The sequence below is a fragment of the Micropterus dolomieu genome, linkage group LG16 (assembly GCF_021292245.1).
Source record: "Micropterus dolomieu isolate WLL.071019.BEF.003 ecotype Adirondacks linkage group LG16, ASM2129224v1, whole genome shotgun sequence".
Lineage (NCBI taxonomy): Eukaryota > Metazoa > Chordata > Actinopteri > Centrarchiformes > Centrarchidae > Micropterus > Micropterus dolomieu.
In genome coordinates, this window is record NC_060165.1 from 5,749,214 (window position 1) to 5,767,490 (window position 18,277).

General features: G+C 40.2%; 1 protein-coding gene across 1 annotated transcript; it reads right to left on the reverse strand.

Annotated features, from left to right (window-relative positions):
• Positions 1 to 1,978: 1,978 nt before the first annotated feature.
• On the reverse strand, positions 1,979 to 6,549 carry LOC123984987 (amphoterin-induced protein 2-like). The gene is made up of 2 exons (XM_046072294.1): positions 6,319 to 6,549; positions 1,979 to 5,004 (listed from the first exon to the last, which is right to left on the reverse strand). Exon 2 carries the CDS (start codon positions 4,907 to 4,909, stop codon positions 3,392 to 3,394), a length of 1,518 nt encoding a protein of 505 aa, XP_045928250.1. The 5' UTR covers positions 4,910 to 5,004; positions 6,319 to 6,549; the 3' UTR covers positions 1,979 to 3,391.
• Between the last annotated feature and the right edge of the window lie 11,728 nt (positions 6,550 to 18,277).

The window sequence follows — 18,277 nt, forward strand, 5'->3', positions numbered from 1 at the left end:
CCACCTAGTCATGGTGAACGGCAAAATAAGTCCCAATGGGATCCATCACTACCTGCCTCTATTCAACACCTGCCATTGGCTAGTTGCCCGTGAAGCATGAAGGCTCCTCTTGTCCTCACTGCCATTACAATACTCTTTAATTAGTGTACGTTGGCATCAGATGTCTTCCCACTTGGAAAAGTACTGAGCAACTAGTGCGCAAAAAAAATGTTTTTTAAAAGGGTTTTGCTTTTTTGCACTAGCCAGTGAAAAGGCTTGTAAGAGGATTTTTGAAAATGCGATTTGTTGACTCACTAAGAGGTTATCTGTCATCCTTAAATCCTTCTGATGTAACACTACTTTTCATTTTTCACCCAAACAGCCTCTTTTCATTTTTTGGTCCAAAAAAGATTTGACCAGGACACACATAGAGGAACCAAACATGATGAAAACAGATACTAAACATGTCAGATATAAGTATTACTAAGGGATAAAAGAACACACTCATCCTCTAAAAACATTTTATTTCATACCTAAAAATAGCAGCTCATGAAGTCCTGACAAAGACTTACCTTGACTGCTCTACTTAGAAATTTGTCCTATGTCTAATAGAACAGAAAGAAAGTATTTATATAAAAAGTTAATATTCAGACAGTGGTAGCCTGGATTTATACAGCCAAGGAAACTTTAACAAGCCTCTTGGCACCTTGGAACCAATTCCTCATACCTATAAAAATCACACAAAGGGAGGACAGAGGAATCTGGGTCACGGTGGGCTTGGGGCTAGCTGGCAAACCTTCTAATTTGTGTGACACTAACCTTGGCTGACTGGGGCTTCACCGCGAGCCCAAACTCCCCTCCTGTCTGAACTGATAAGGATCAATTCCTCCGTGAATCTGCTGTTTGTAAAGCTGTGGGTTGTTGTAACAAGGTGGAGGGTGAGCAGGGAAGTCCATTTTCAACAGGAGGAACAGGAATCAGGTTGACAAGTGTCCAGCCTGCAGTGTCAATCCAAATCAGCTCCAAAGGATCTGGACCAGTCCTGAACTCTGACACCCCTTCAGAGAACCATGGATTTTCTCTGTTAACAAATATTGCGCTCAAATTACAGCAGTTATACAGGATAAAGCCGCTGCCACATGAATACCTCCTACCTCATTTTAATTCTTACATTTGTAAAAAAAAAAAAAAAAAGAAATAAAAGAAAAAAAAAATTCTAATATCATCTTAGACTTATCCATCAAATTAAATTATGAAAAAGCATATTTTCTCCCTTACCTGTAGTGGTCCCTAGCCCTGATCAAAGTTTTATTTGCCTTCACCCCATTACAATAAATGCCAACTGAATTTCGTAAGTGGTGTCATTTAGTTTTTGCATTTAAAAATGGCATTTAAGAAATTCAGCAACACATCTTCCTGATAATAATCCTATAATCCACCAAACGTACCATCAACAGTTTTTACAAGGACTATTCACTTTAATAGAATAAAGTCCAAATAAAACTGTTCACAGTAAGGTCTGTGGATTATGTGTTTAGCCAGACAATGCATTTTTTTGAAAGCAGTGTTAACAGATATTTAACCATTTGGGGTTTAGAAACAAGTTGTAAGTAACAGTACTGACATATTATCACTTAATAAAGTTAAAATGCTTTACAATCTAAGCAAACTATTGCCTATTTACACATCCAGCAGACACAGAGAAACATTAGCATTCATTTAGAGTCACAGTTCAGATCAGGAACGGGCAGTATTTATGATGCATGTATTTAAAATACATACTTAAAATACAAAATAGGATTTTGTCATTTTTATTTGATAGGGTTAATGAAAATGGCTTCATATTTTGTATCATAATTCTTTAGACTTTTGTATTTTGGAGTTTAAAAATACTGTAAAATACTGAGTAGCAGCCCTCACAGTTATCGTTAACTTTCAGCCTATGTTAAGTTTTCATCAGTTGTGCACAAAAAAATAATGAAGTAATAATGAAAACTGCTGTTTTTTGAAGTTTATTTTAATACACTTAAATAAAAGTAAAATACATTTTGCCCATCCCTCGTTCTGGCCACCTAGTAAATGAAAGTCCAATATTGACTCTCCTTTTAGTACTGTTTTGCTTTCTACCAAATAGAAATATCTGTCTCTGTAGCTGCTAAATGTTCCAATGTGTTCACCAGCTACTGTGTCAGTCTGCTGTTTGGTGCTGGGCAGGTAGTGTACAGTGGGTTCTTAAGAACTGCCTACCCCACATCCAGGAGATAAGTGGCATTCATTTGTAATCAGGTTTCTCCCAACGTAACTCTATCAACCCCTGAGAAAGATAGCTGGGTATTTAGCTACTAGATGTTTGACTTTCTTCACAAGCTAGAAAAAGAAAGATGCTAACATGCTCCAGGGGAGAACCATAGTGTTAAAAATTTGTTCATCACTTTGACCCCTTTCACATTAAAGCAATTTGACCCATTGTTAATAAAAAACAAATGTGGATCAATGCAGCTTTAAATGCAATTTTCAGTGCTATCAACAGCATAAGAAAATTCCATTGGCATTCATTGTACTGGGGGTAGAAATCTCAATACAATATGGGTAAGCTACCCAAAAAGGTTCAAATCAAGGGCAGCAACTGGACTTGGCAGAAGATTTTCGCCAATCATCCAAGATATTTGAATTGAAGAAGCCTCTTGGATGGGAGGCAAAATGTTTTCAGCCAGGTCCAGTTGCACTTGATTTTGACCTTCCTTACATAACCGGGACCTGGATGACTGAGAATCTTCACAGACGATATGGGTAAGGGGAAAAGGGTTTGTAGGGTTGCTTTCACTGGGTTATATTTAATTAACATCATTTTTAAAAAAAAGAGGGTGTGTAGCAGACACAATCTTATCTGGCAAAACATCAAAGTTCAGATAATTTCACACAAATGAAAACGGTATGCTCCACAGTACAGAGACAGATGGTTAAAAATAACAAGGGTCACTGTGATGGCAGTATTCACCATGCATATACTGTCTAACAACCACTAATGCCTCTAGCAGCTTATCAATTCAGGTGTGAATATTCCTCTCAATTTGAAACACCACCCACATTTAAATAATCTTTGTGATCTTTGCAGTAACAATTTCCCGCGTTAACAGTGAAATTTACATTTGAACTCATAATATAAAAAAAACAACAGACACCACTTACAGTCGAGACATAATTGAAATCCTGCCTACAAAAGGACTGCATTTTCTGCTTCAGAGCAAACACCCAAAAGCTACAGTGCATATCTACTTCACAAGAATCACAGTACATTACTTCACATCAAATGTATTTTTTTCATCTTGTACTGAAACAAGTGAAAAAAAACAAAAAAACACTTGGGTTCAGACTGTAAGAATACCGGAATGTAAAAAAGGTAATTTTTTTGCTACGCCATGTGAGCGGCATCTGTGAGGGTCTGTCCCACTGTCCTACTTCCATTCTTGAGAATTCCCTCAGTGGTAACATGACCCAAGTTCATTGCTGGTGTTTTTAGACCACCAATATCAGAGTCATCTGCCTGTGGTTCTAAGAAAGCCACCCTCTTTCCATTTGACCGTCGCTCTCCTGACTCTACCTCCCTGGGGTCTGAACAGAGGATGATGGCTCGTCCGCCGCACCCTCTCGATCCCCCACCCCGGCTTTCCCTGCATCGACAGGGAGTGAGGTAGAGGTAGAGCAGCACCAGTATGATGCTGACCACACAGGAAGCCAGGGTGGTGAACGCTGTGTTGAAATGCTCGGCACCACTGCGATGTGCCAAGCCACTGACGGAGGCAGTACCTAAGTTTCCAACCACCACATTGACCTCCAGAGACTTGTTGGGGTCATAGTGGCTCCTGCGGCCTGCCACGCACCCATACATACCAGAATCCTCCATCAGGGCTCCTCGGATTTCAAGGGTACCATTGGGGAAAACTATCAGGTGGGCACTTGGATCATTGGTTGATGAATTCACCACAGTCCTGGGGGTAACCCAGAAAACCAACAGCTCCTCCTGGGCTGGAGAAGCCAACCCTGGACATGGCACGCTTAGCCATTTACCAGGTTCTACTTGGTAAGTCTGTGCCTCAAGGGACATATCTGACACTACCCGCTGGGTACATTCCGACCCCGGACCTGAATCGTCTCTACATGGGTATTCACCTCTGAACTCCACCAGTGGGCGATACTGTTTCCACATCCAGTACTCCAGCAAGGCGAGTAAAGCACAGTCGCAGACCAAAGGGTTTTCCTGCAAATAAATTCCACCTTGCTGCGTGAGAGACAGCAGGCTCTGGACCGGCACCTTGGACAGCCTGTTGTATGACAGATCGAGAAAGGACAGATTACGAGGACCTCCAGGTTCCCAGTAAAGCCCCAGAGGGAAAGCCATCAGTCTGTTCCCAGAGAGGTAGAGCCTCTGCAGGCTCTGAAGATCGCTGAAGGCCCCTTGGTTAATCTGGATGATCTGGTTGCCAAACAGCAGCAGCTCTTTCAGTTCCTTCAACCCAGTGAAGATGGACGAGTTCAGCACTGTTAGTTGGTTGGAGGAGAGATCCAGGTGGAGGAGATGTGGTGTCACAGTGAAGGCTCTCACCTCAATTTGGTTTATGGAGTTTCGGCTGAGAACCAGTGAAGTAAGCCGGTTGAACGGTTGGGAAATCCAGTCCACAGGCAGGACAGTGAGGGCGTTGTGGCTCAGGTCCAACCGTGTGGCATAGCTTGGGAGATCAAAGGGCAGCGCAGACAGATTGCGGCCGCTGCAGGAAATTATATCGCTGGCACAAAGGCAGTATGGTGGGCAAGTGGCCACAGAGGGAGGGAAGCCAAGACACAGGGAAAGCAGCAAGGCTGCAGCAGCAGGGTTGCTGTGCCCACCTCCAACACTGATCTTGCCCAAAAGATGTAATGCTGTGGAAGGCATCCTGGTATTCCCTCAGGATGAGATCTCGGTTACTGTCTCACTGGGTGTGCACATGTCAGGTTTACCAGCATCTGATAGTGGACAGCTTTAATGAACTGAGGAGAGATACAGAAAGACAGGCAAAATGGAAATTAATCTCCTTATTCTTTTATACTAGTTTTAGTAATAATCTACTAGCACTACTGGCACTAAACAAAGTGCAAACACCACATGAAGTAAAACACACCATCATGAGCAAAAACAAGCAGTTAGATAACAGTAGGAATACACAGTAAAACTACATGGAAACATGTAATAGAGGTAAAGGCATTACAAAAATGTAGCTCTAAAATTTAATTGGAATCCAAATCTAAATACAAAAGTGATGGCTGCTGGCATCGTCTGCACACGACAACTGTTAGTATCTGCTGGAAGTGTAACTTAATCCAAACATGTCAGTAATCCATACTCCTCCCCTATATTTCTCACAGATACAAAACAAGTTAGTTGATTACTTTTTCCTTTAGCTCACCACCCCCTACTTTTGATATTTGTTTTCATTGTTTTATAGATAGATAGATAGATTTTGTATTTTACTGACACCACTACTGAAATCTAACAAATGCTGCATGTTCTTATAACAGCTGACATGAATTGATCTATCACCTGTGTTTAAGGTCTATATAAATGATAGCAAATTATAGCATTAGTCTATAGAAGTCTTCAATATCTAACACCAAGAATATTATAAAAAATGTAAACACCGACAATATTTATAATATAATTTAGAGCTCCATCAGCAGCTGATTTCGCTATTTAACTGTTCTCAAAAGATTAATTTAAAAAGTGCTGCAAAAGCTAAGTGTTTTAATGATTAGCCCATTAATCTATTGGTCCATCCATTAATCTGCAACTGTTTTGATAATCAACAAATCATCTAAGTCATTTCCCAAGTAGAAATACCAATCATTCTGCGGTTGCTGCTGCTTAATTATTGACAGCTTTTTGTAGGCTAAACTGAATGTATTTGGGTTGTACACAGACAAAACAAGACTTTAGACAAGGTAATGGTATCTAGGAAAATTTGGATGCATGCAGTTGGCCTTCTTCCCTATTTTCTGACTCTTTGTAGCCCAGTTGATGAATCAATTAATCAATGACATAATTAGTTGATTAAATGATGCTGAAAATAATTGTTTGTTCTGGCCCCCGTGAAGTTTACATAAGTGAGAACATTAAAAAGTCATGATTGTGTTAAAGAATGAGCCAAATGTAGGAAACTGTTTGCGGGTGGAAGATGAATTCTGTATTATTATTATTGGTATTAGCCGAATCTGTCCTTTCCTTTTCTATTAGAATGATAAGAATTTGAAATGAACGACTTGTGGAACCAAAACAAACAAACAGAACAAACCCAGCCGACAGCTCACCTTTCCGCCCACATTGAAATCATCAGCTAGTCTGCTTTTCCGGACGAAAAGTCCCGCGTGCGAGGACTACAATCCTAAAGGCAACTTCGCTCTTTCTGGAGTAAAGCGTTTTCGTCTCCCCTCAGCAAATACTCCGACTAGAATGTGAGCAGGGAGCCGGGAAGCTGCGGCTGAACTGCTCACCTGCAGGTCGGATTGCATTTTGCCGTGGGAGGGGTCGTCCAGAGTGTAAACACGGAACCCAACAGCAGCCCGTACGCCAATAACATGTGAGTGGATGCTGCCAAAAGGAGGAGAGGGCGGTGGAAGATGAGGAGAGGCAGAATGTGCGGTAGGAGAGGGTGCAGCATCAGCACGAGCTCGGATATTTGGTTAATTTGCTCCAGTATTTTGTGATTTAGTTGTTTACTTAGTTTTCCTCACTGACTGTTTTGGTTAAATAAGTTATTGGTAGTTGGACAATAACTGTGAATATATGTGACAAGTCAGATAAAAATCAGACTACATGTTTGTGTCTCTCCTGTGAACATTTTTGCATATTATTAAGTTAATTAATTATTAAGTCGCACCTGTCTGGCAGATAGATCATAGAAAGGTGTTTATGGCACTTTCAAACCTGCTGAACCAGACAATATCTTCCTTATAATGCCGTAGAAACACCTTTAATCTAACTTGTATAGGCCTATATTATAATAAAAACATTTTACCTGCAAACTGACAACAAATGGCTAGCAGATAGCAGATTAAAGCTGCGCTAATCACTATCAACAAAGGATCAAATGACTGCCTGTAAAGTGAAAGCTGTCAGAATTATCATCCTACTCTTCAGTTCATCCAGAGCTTTTTAGTATCTTATTTAGTATCTTTTAACCCCTGTGTTGATTAGATAACTGCCGCACTACTGTTCATTCTCACTACTCTCATCAACCCTGTTTCCAGCACCGGCAAGCAGCTGTTTTCATCAAAAAAAGTTTTGCTACTTCACTTGTCTAGCACCAAGAGACAGACAGACAAAGTTAGCGACTAGCTGGTGAGCATGGAGGAACATTTAGCAGCTAAAGAGCCAGGTATTTCTTTCAAGAGTTGATGGAGAATATTGGACTGGCCAGAAACATGGTTTCTTGGTACACGGTAAAAGTGATTTTACAAATGGTGGTCAGTTTGTCAGGATATCTTTGCTTCTGCTGCCTAGATTTTGACCATATTTTTTGTGTTGCAAGTTGACCTGTTCTGGCTCACTGACAACATATCATTTTGCCTCCCGTCAATCACCTGACAAATACAGAAATGAAAGTCTGAACCATGAATATATTCAGATCATATTAGCTTTAAATCCAGGAGATGGTGTTTGATTAAGATCTTTGGGTAATGTTTGAAACCTTGTAACCCCTTTGGTTGGTCCAGGATGTCTTAAAATCTGTGTTCATTAGTGTATGTATACAATCTATGAGAAAGTTTAAAAGGTTTATATATTATTCTTGCAAGCTGAGGGCTCATAACCTCTCCAAAGAACGCCGAGCCTGCCTGTGGTAAACTACAGCATTTTAATGGTGGCTTGGCAGGGACAATTTGGTTTAATGTCGTTTAATTAGAGATAACATCACTGCAATTAAACATCTGTGACCTTGAACATGTCTTTTTCATGTTCTCTAACGAAGCCACAGCGTCATCACTGCTGCATTGCACTGTGCTGTTAAAAGTCTATATATTGAGTTGTGGAAATAGGTAAACACTTGCAGCTTACACCCCCCCACCCCCACCCCCTTTCTGTAAAAGAAGAGCAGCATTTTAGGATTTGCTTGTTGAGGCAGAATATTTTAGACAGCGTTAAGCTGTGCAAAGGGTTTACATAATCCCCCTCATTTTTCAAAATAGTGTCCATCGGTGTAGTGTTGGAATACAAAATGCAGATGCTGCCTTATTGATTCACGTAATGTGGCCACGTGTTCTTCATTACAATCACATGAAACTTTATTTTCTAGAATGCTTTCTATCTGTGCTTCAGAATTCTGTTTACCACCGTGTGTGTGTGTGTGTGTGTGTGTGTGTGTGTAAATTTGCAACTAGCAGATGGTGTCTTTCATACCACGAGGTGTACGAGGTGAGTTTGAAGTCACCTTTTTTTCCCTTTTGCTTTCTTGTTCTGCCTTGTAGATCCACACATACACGGTTCATGTGGATTCGCAGTTCAATACCTGACAAAAAGAAGGGAGGAAAAAAATCAATTGTATTCTCATTTCAGAACATGAGTCAATTCAATTAAATTAGCTGAAAGAGAAGTGAGAATATTGCTTCCTGTTGCTTTATAATCCCGACTTCAGTCTAATCACAATGCACCCCGTGTCACACTGTGACAGACAAATCGTTGTATGTTTCCATGGTGCCGACCATCAAAGGGGAAGGGCTCCAGGGATTTTGCCAGAGTGTCCATCTTCGCTCCAGGATCACACAGTCATGTTGTTGATATGCGAGGGATGGATGGATAACAATCTGTTCTTGTTCGCAGGAATGTGGCATAAGTAATGAACACCATGGAATGACAATGTGGCCTGGCAGTTAAATGCATGTAATTGCATGTCTTGGATCCCACGTGTAAAATAGTCACTGATTACATAGTAAGAATGATCGCCAAAAGGGTTGAAAAGCACTGGACTGGATGGTTTTTAGTTTAGTTTAGACACTTATTACTTATTAGCGTGAAGAAGAGACCATTCTATCGTCCCAGTATGCATTGAGTGAAAGTCATGGAAACATCGTCAACATCAGAGAACAGGTTTACAGTTTCAGAAGCTTTGGAAGTTACTTGGTAGTTAATGCTGGTTGCATAATTTACCTCCTTTTACTTCCTGTCATGGATGAATTGCAACCATAGACAGTAGCCTATAGCCGGTAGCCAGTTTTGGACCAATAAAATACTACTACAGGGCTACTTCCTGTTGGCACCAGCGTCTACTGCACATGATCGCGCAGCATAACCGTGGTTTGCACACCCCTTGATTGCAACTAACCTGCGAAACTTCCTCAGGCCAGGCTCCCTTATAGGTTGTACTACCTGTTTTGTGCATCAGGGCTCCAGAGGACAAAATGTTCATTTAAGCTAACGGGAAGCAGAATCTCAGGCTTGAAGTACCCTGATTTCATGTTAGTGATAATCATGTCCTAACCTCTTCTGCCGTTTTGAACCAGCTGGCAGAGTTTGCAGATGAGGCTATTAGGTGCTCAGCTAGCTCATCCTGATGTGGTGATTGGGGCAGTGAATACCACACACACACATAGCAATAGCAGATGTGCTGTGGGAGTCTCAGGTCTCACTTTCACCCACAGGCATTCTAGATGAAGAAGAAGAAGAAGATATACTTTATCAATCCCGCAAGGGGAAATTCAGTGTTTGATGATCTGGAACACTGATGCAGGTTAGTTCTTAATGCATGTGAGTAGTGAACAAAGTCTCTAAAACTGCAGCCACCACAGATGCCTTTTTTTTTGTTTTTGTTTGCCTAGAACTCATCAGTCTTATTTACCAGAGATCTCGGGTTATACATCTAAAACCTTGCAAGCATAGCATGTATATTATTCACTGCCATAACTTTATTTAGGTTTGATTGTGATTTATCTTCACAATTCCTAAATCCAAACAGTTGAGCTCTAGTGAATTCAGATTTTCTGCCAACAACCGTCTCAATCTTGCGCAAACCCCCACTACATCCTCTTTTCCTGGATGGTATCCGTACCACCCCTTCTTTGCTTGGGTCTAGCTGAGGTCTCTGTAGAGGAGCAGGTTGTCTGAGACTCTTGGGGACGTCTCAGGCATGTAGCTTTTCTGCTATTACAGTTTAATCAAAAGGAAAAAAAACGGATCCAAACTGGTTCAGTACACAATACTCTTTTTTAAGCTTCCACTTTTTCCACTTTATGTTGATTGAACAAACAAGATGTAATGGGTGAATTGATGAGCTTTAAAGGTGATGGATGCTGGATTTTCTCAACTGTAGCTAGAGCGAGGCTAGCTGTTTCCCCCCCATTTCCAGTCTTTATGCTAAAGTTAGCTAATGGGCTGCCTGCTGTAGCTTCATATTTTATATAGTTATTAGGGTGATATCAATCTTCTCATTTAACTCTCAGAAAAAAAGCTAATACATATTTCCCAAAATGGAGAACATTTTTTTATTTAAAATAAAAAATATGTAAAAAAAAAAAAAGAAAATGACATATCTTTATCAGATATGACAAAACACATGCAGTATCTCACCAAAGTGAGTACATCCTCACATTTTTGTAAATATTTGATTATATCTTTTCATGTGACAACACTGAAGAAATGACACTTTGCTACAATGTAAAGTAGTGAGTATACAGCTTGTATATATATATAGTAAATTTGCTGTCCCCTGAATATAACACATCACACAGCCATTAATGTCTAAACCACTGGCAACAAAAGCTTCAGTGTTGTCACGTGAAAAGATACAATCAAATATTTACAAAAATTAGAGGGTGACTCATTTTTGTGAGATACTGTATCATTAACATTATTTTAAGATCCACTTTGGACCTTTATATACCATTAAACACTTTAAAAACATTCAGAGCCTTAAAGTTTACATTAGAAAAAAATCTGTGCTACTGCAGAGGTCAGATTGAGTTCTTGAAAGAGGCAGCAACCTTTGAGTGCTATACACTTAATGGTTTAGTGGTGCAATTTTATTTTCCACACTTATCAACACACATAGTATTTGAGTAAATATTGCATTTAGAGCAGCTGCTGTTCAAAAACCTCCGTGTTCCCCAACTATTCACGGATAAAACCATCAAGTGTGCATCTCCCAGCATTAACTGTCTCCATTTGGAGCACTTGAACATCAAGGACTGAGTTTCCAAAACTGAACTGCCATTTAAAACACCAGCTGAGAACGAATAAACCCACTGATAGAGGGAAATCCATCCATCCACTGTCTAAGTGCAAACACTCAGTTTGGATTTTACTAGAAACCTTTAAGCATGTCAACCCTTTAAAAGCAGACATGAAATGATGCAAACTGTGCTCCACTGCTGTTAAACCCTAGAGGGGTATAATTAGTGTCTTTAGTAAAGGAACATTGCCCTTGGTCCCAGTTGTGCAGTGCTGACCCAGATCATACTTGGAACGGGAAAATAAAGAGAAAAGGTTGCACTGCAGTGGCGACTCCAGTCCGCACAGTGCTTTATCTTACTCTTCTCCATCCAGCTCCTGTTGATGACGACCTTTTAAACACTGGAAGCTGTGACAAGACTTAGGAGCTACAAGTGTGGTTTTAATGGAAGAAATGTAATCCTACACTTCCCATTATCTTCTCATTAGATCCCCGTTGCTGGTTAATGCCTATGTCTTTCAAACTCCACATTACCAGTTTATGATGTTGACTTTCCATCAGAAAATCTTTGTCTCGAAGTCCAAACTACAATTTGAGTAATTTTCCTAAACAAGCTCCTCCAGAACTAAAGAACATCATACAGCTCGTTTCAAAAGCTCAGTAATACTCCCTGTAACTTGCAAACTGACAATGACATGTCCAGTATAAGCTGTACAGTGCCCCTTCAAAGGATAAGTCTGGCAGAATTCTATATTTTTATTTTCACAAATCTTACAAAAAGACCAAAACCAAGTATTGTCTGCGTAGCCAATGCCTGTGTCACAGTCACTCATTCAACAGTTTGACCGGTTGCCAATCAACCATCAGGAGGGCGGGTCTTATCTAATGTGAACCTATCAGACAGCATATGCCAGAGCATACCTGTCAACTTTGGGATTTAAAATAAGGGAAATTTTCTGGCACACCGCCGTCTTACCAACCCCTACCAACTCTTATCAATCAGAATATGATATGGCTATCTGATTGAAATTGAAATGCTGTGAACTTCCCTGCATTACAGAAATAAAACACAAAGGGGGATAGAAATTCAGCACATACAAGTTTATTTATGTATTACTTGAATGAGGATACATCACTTACACATTATGTAAGCCTACTCCCATTTGCTGAGATACTCGCGCAGAATTTGTGCCTTTTTGGCAGGTACTACATTCCTCTCACGTTCACCCAACTTTGAATCCTCGCGTTCTTCTTCTCCTTCTTGTTTTATTTGCAAGTACCGTTTGAGTGACATCCTGTCACTAGATGTTAATGTTCTACATACTGCCCCGTTTTATCGTTGGTGAATGTAGCAAACATATCAAATGCGTGTTTTTTAAATTTTGTTTTAGAAAGGTTAAAAATACGAGAGATTTACGGGAAAGTATTTAAATGGGTATCAGAGAATGGTTTAATACGGGAGAATCACAAATGACATGTAGGTGCCAGAGCAAAAGTATGAACTCTTATGCTGGAACCGTGATGGACAACTCTCATCTCTTGTATTGTTGATTAGCTTTGAACATCTGTTTATTTGCTAAACTAAATAAACTGCAACCAACAAGTCTAGTTTATGGTTGTTGACATGAGTGGAGGACCAGAGTGGGCTGGACCCAACAGCAGCCAGTGAGTGAACTGCAGTCAGGTAAACGTGTTCTGTCCACTCAAAGTCAGATGTCAGCAAATAATGGAACTGGAAAGCATTGGATTGACATTAACTATTGATTATAAAAATGTTGATTAGCCGAGCAGACGGGGCAATATGGATGGACATCTCCCAGTAAATAGGCTAATATGCATCACATATTTAGTCAAGTCATAGTATCGCCTAAATAGTATTTTACCTTTGAAAATGTATTTGCCTGATGCAGCTGATAGCCTATACTTGTTTGTCAGTAGTTGATGCTGGATCATCAGCCAGTATAAGCACAGTTCATCCACATCCAGCCTCAGCCAGTAGGAGAACATCCAGAGGTATAACGTTACAGTCAGCATCAGCTAAAAGCAGCTAAGACCCTAATGGAAAAGTTGCTGCTCCACCAAATGACCCAGCAGAATGGGCCCCAGTCATTACAGACTTTATCAGGACTGAGTTAGTAGCTGCAGAGGTCCATTCTAAGAGAGCTCCGATCGATCGGTCACCGATCGTAATCGGCCGATAATGGCTTTGATCGGCGGTGTCTAAAAAGGCAGATGAGAAAAGCCGATCAGAAGATGCAATACTCGTCAGATAAATTTTCAACGGCTGGTAAAATGGTGTCACTACGCATCTGAGCAGTTTTCAAAGCTAGCTAGCACCAAAGTCCTTTTCAGACAGGAAGCGATTAATACGCCCAGTTAATCATTTACAATGAGAGTTGAGCAGCAATCAGACAAGCGGAGCAACAAGCAGGACTCAGGAGCGATGGTGTGTGTCATCTCACACACGCCCGCCTGCTACCAGAGTTTAATTGTCTTGACCCACAGGCAGAGAGAGAGACAATCCTTCAGTCTGAGTTTCCTCATGCAAAGAAAGGCGCCACTCAATCAGCTGACTGCCTCTCTTGGCAAAAACAGAGGACTTTATAAAACGATGACACACACTTACATTTGGCTTTCTGATTCGGTCAAGCAAAAACACGATGCTACTGACCAGAGTTTTAGTTTGTGTATTTTTCTTAAAATGTTTTGTCCTGTGTAAATAACACTTAGGCTAACAGTTAGCCTAAGCCATACTGTGTATGTCGCTGTATTTACTTTGCAACGACTCCTAGTCTGTTTTTCGCCGTCACAGTCTCTTTGTACTCCCGTGTTACTTTCAGTTCTACTTTGGTGTGGTTCTACGTCTGTATTACTTTCTTCTTTCGGAAAATCTTCTGCAACTGCAGAGTAGACCATCTACTTCATGTTTACACCGGCACATGCATGCCCAATGTATGTGAACGGCCACTAGATGTGTGTTTTCAGTCCTTTTAATATACACAGAGATCAACTCTGATACGCAGCTACAACGCTGCTGTGGACGGAGAAGATCGTATTCATTATAAAAACTGTTTTAAAAAACTTAGTAGTAGCCTCACATTAACCCACTCCTCTCTCTACTCCTCTCATGTCAGCCCTCCTGTTTTCCCTGTGATTCTCCCATATTTTTCCATTCTCACCTGGTACCCTTCCTTTAAATGTTTCTCCAGAAATCTCCCATATCTTTAACCTTTATAAAATCAAATAAAAACCTGCTGGCCGTATTGAAAGTGTTGGCTACTCTCTCCTCTTGTAAAGCCGGTGGCAGTAGGCCTATGTAAAATATGTAGAGTGTGCTTCTTGCACAAGGATTAAATAAATGAAAACAACCTACTGAAATAATGTTAGACCTACACTAGTGGTAAACTAAATGAAATTATAATGAATATAGTAACTATAAGTAATATTAACAATAACTAACATATGGAATTAACATTGTACTTTTATTTATTTAAATGTCACTTATTTTCAAATCTCACTGATGACAGTTTCTCCTCTCTCTCCCCCTGAAGCCCACAGAACCTGCCTGAGCTTTCCAGAACAAAAAGCGGCTGCTTCAGAGTTTATCAATGACTCAGGATGCCTGTGCTCCTTTATCTCCTAAATATTTTGGCTACAGCCTTTTTTGTTGTAGTTTTTTTTTTGTTGAAGTAAATGTATAAAGATGCTGTTGTTCTGTATTTGTAATTTATTCCACAGGAAAGTTGTATTTGTTAAGCTTTAAGATGTTCGCAGTGACCAGACAAAGGCTGCTATGGTTTAAGTCTCTAAGACTCTAAGACTTAAACCATACCATAAGAGGAATTGCAATTTGTTGCCCAATTTGTTTCCTGGCAATTAAATAAACAGTTGCCATTCCATGATACTTTATCATCTGTTAATTTTAATACTTAATACATTGTTTTAGGACTAATAAAATAATTATACAATATACTGTATAATGCTACATGATAAATAAAAGGCTTCATATAGACCCAGTGATCAGTGATCAGTATTGGCCAATACTGCTTTCAGCAGTCAGTGATTGGCCCAAAAAATCCTGATCGGCGCACCTCTAGTCCATTCAAACCAGCACTGGATTTTTCTAGAAGAGGTTTCTATTCAGGCTTATTAGAGAGACAGACTGTTTTAAAGGAAGGAGGAATGTAGTGAGAGCACTGCACTGTCAGCTGTGACTGTGTAGCAATGACAAATTCTTTACATGGCTGACGATTCAGGTTGAAGGGCCCCATAGCAGAATTTTGCTTAGGGCCCCGGGGAGGACAGGCTCTGGCAAATACCGTGCCCAGTTGTATATGACTGAGCCTTTTTTAAATGAAAGTTTATATTTTTGACTTGTTTTTAAATATTGACATTTTCAGTAGGAGCCCTTGGTTTTTGGGTCTGAGGGGTATAGACAGGCTGGGGAAGTTATAAATATTGAAAGACAGACTAGGCCTTCTGCACGGCTTGAAAGTGGACTAACAATGTTGGACTAACAATGGACAGTTAAAAAATTATACACATTCCACAATACCCACAATACAACTTGACCGCTGACAGTGCAAGTGGAGATTTGGGTGTGCGATGCTAGTAGCGACTAATGTAGCTTCAAGGATACCAGAGATGTTTTCCTACAGAGGTTCGGAAAGCTCACTTCTTTCTAACTCCACAACCCCAAATTGTTTTCATTTTCCAACTTGTACTCTTCAGTCCCAACTCCCAAACGACCCTGACTCCATTAGTTGGTTATATTGTGGCTCACAGGTTTTCTATTGTGAATTTTATCATCTATGTTATGTCTGTGTTCGCACACAGTGTGTGCAAACACCCCTGTTTTGCACTAGCAACACTGGTGTTATGACCTCCACATATTACTCCTCAGTTCGAAAGCTGCCTACCACCTCCTCTTTGCGAGTGTGGGTATAAGATAATGTGTGGGTTTGAATAATGCATGTAGCACCTTGTGTACTACTGTATCATACGGATCCAGGCGGGAACTTCTGTAGCATTGGACATTTTTAATAACTCAGAGCACACGCACTGTTGACATTATCAAATTATTTCAAAAACTTGGAGAGTCCAAACTCACAAATTCCCTGTGAATAATAAAGAATAACTACAAATTCACTGCAGCACTGAGGATTTATTTTATTAGTAGATATTAGATTTAGTAATATAAAATCATTTTTAAATTAGAAATTGACTCCTGCATCTGACACCTGAGGTTGAGACTGAGTGTGAATGTTTTGAATGTTTTGATTAGTTTTTTTCCCTTTGGGTGAGTGATGCAAGCTTGGTGTGTTTTTTGTTTTCTCTCTTCCCTTTTCTCAGTTACTGAGTCCTGCGCGTGTCTGGCTTCCTGGGTTGGCACCTGCTGGCAATCACAGACCTGTTCCTGATCAGCCATCCCCACCACTTCTTAAGGAGAGGCATCCATTCCCTGCAGGACTGTGGACTGGTGTGCCGTAGGTTAAGCCTACGTCTAGCTCAGCGCCTGTTTTTGTAAAGTAACCTGTTCGCCTTTACTAAGTTCTGTCTCCAGATTGCCCGTTCAACCCGTTCAGCCTGCCTGCCAGTTCCAAACCCCTGGAGCCGCTAGAAGATCCAATCCTTCTTGCCAATCTCCAGCCATCCACGCCAGCCCCAGCCCTCACTCCCCTACTGCTTAGAAGGAAACAACCTTGCCTTAGTTCACCCACTCCACCTTCATAAATAAACTGTTTAAACTTCTGCTTTGTCTCCTGGTCCGCATCTGGTTTCTAGCGTATTCCTGAGAGAAATATCGTATTGTACATGTACCCTGACAATCATTATCCACAAATGCTGTAGTGGCATTGCAACTACTAGCAAGGTGGCTTTCATGAGACCTTTTTGGGTTCAAGGGGATGCATCATTTGAGCATAAATTTAAACCAGTGAGTTAAAAATTCATACACAGTGTCAGTTACTGGAAGAGCCTGTGTTGACAGCGAAGACAGACACATGTCACGTGAAAGCTCTGAGTGAGATGTAATGAGCTAACTCATCTCTGATTTCAGATGAGAACACAGCTAGATTTCATACGCTAAGTTTAACAATAGAAGTCAGGGAATGATGGTGTGCAAGATGTTGGTAATTGTTTTATTATTTTTTACAACAAATTATTTTCTAAGATTTGTTTTTAAGAAATTATTAGAAATAATCAATACCACGTGTAGCTAGAGTACAACTTTCAGTTTCAAACTGTAAAATCCCAAATGGGAAGTACAATGGTTTTCCAAGTATTTATTAGTTCAGCTTTTATTTTATGGGTTGTCATTTTGCTTCCATCTTTTTTTCAGATGTTCTCCATGTGATGACTGGCATTGTTTGCCAACAGTATCAACAAAACTCAAAATTAAGCGCTTTTTGGATGCAATTTTTATTTGCCACTTATTTTTATTTAGAACAATAGAACATGTCAGAAAACCAGTGTACCCACATTTCTTACCATTAACTGCTATCCCAGCATGAACACAAAACATATACAAATAAGTTCCATACCTTTCATCCCAACCAATCATCACAAAAAAGAAGCAAGGGGGAGAAATACTAGAACACACTCACAGTTAAACAAAACGGCCTACACTAGTGGTAAACTAAAAAAGGACACTCCAGTGATTTCGTATTGAACCTCCATAAAGTTGGTGGATCCTCAAGAGATCAACAGCAGCAGAGATATGGCTTGTAGCCACTAGTACAGGTCAAGCTTCAAAAACACTGTATTCTACATATCCCATGATGCATGTGTCTTTAGACCCTCCCTCCGATTGTTTAAACTAAACCGATTTTAGGAGGGTGACTTAGCAGGCCTTCTCTTAAAAATTCTCTCAAGCCCACTATCACTATGTCATGTAGGTTATTTTCTCTGACTTTAAAGTAGATCCAGATCCACAGACGCCATCATTCAGCTGTTTACGTAGGCCGAGAAGTAATCCTTCTGACGGTAAACTGAACTTGATGTGTAAAATTGGTGGAGCGTACCAAACCAACTCCAATAAAGAATATTGCAGGCCAGTCAAAACTAGAATACCTGTCAAGGGAAGTCTTTCTTTCTTTCTTAGATCATCT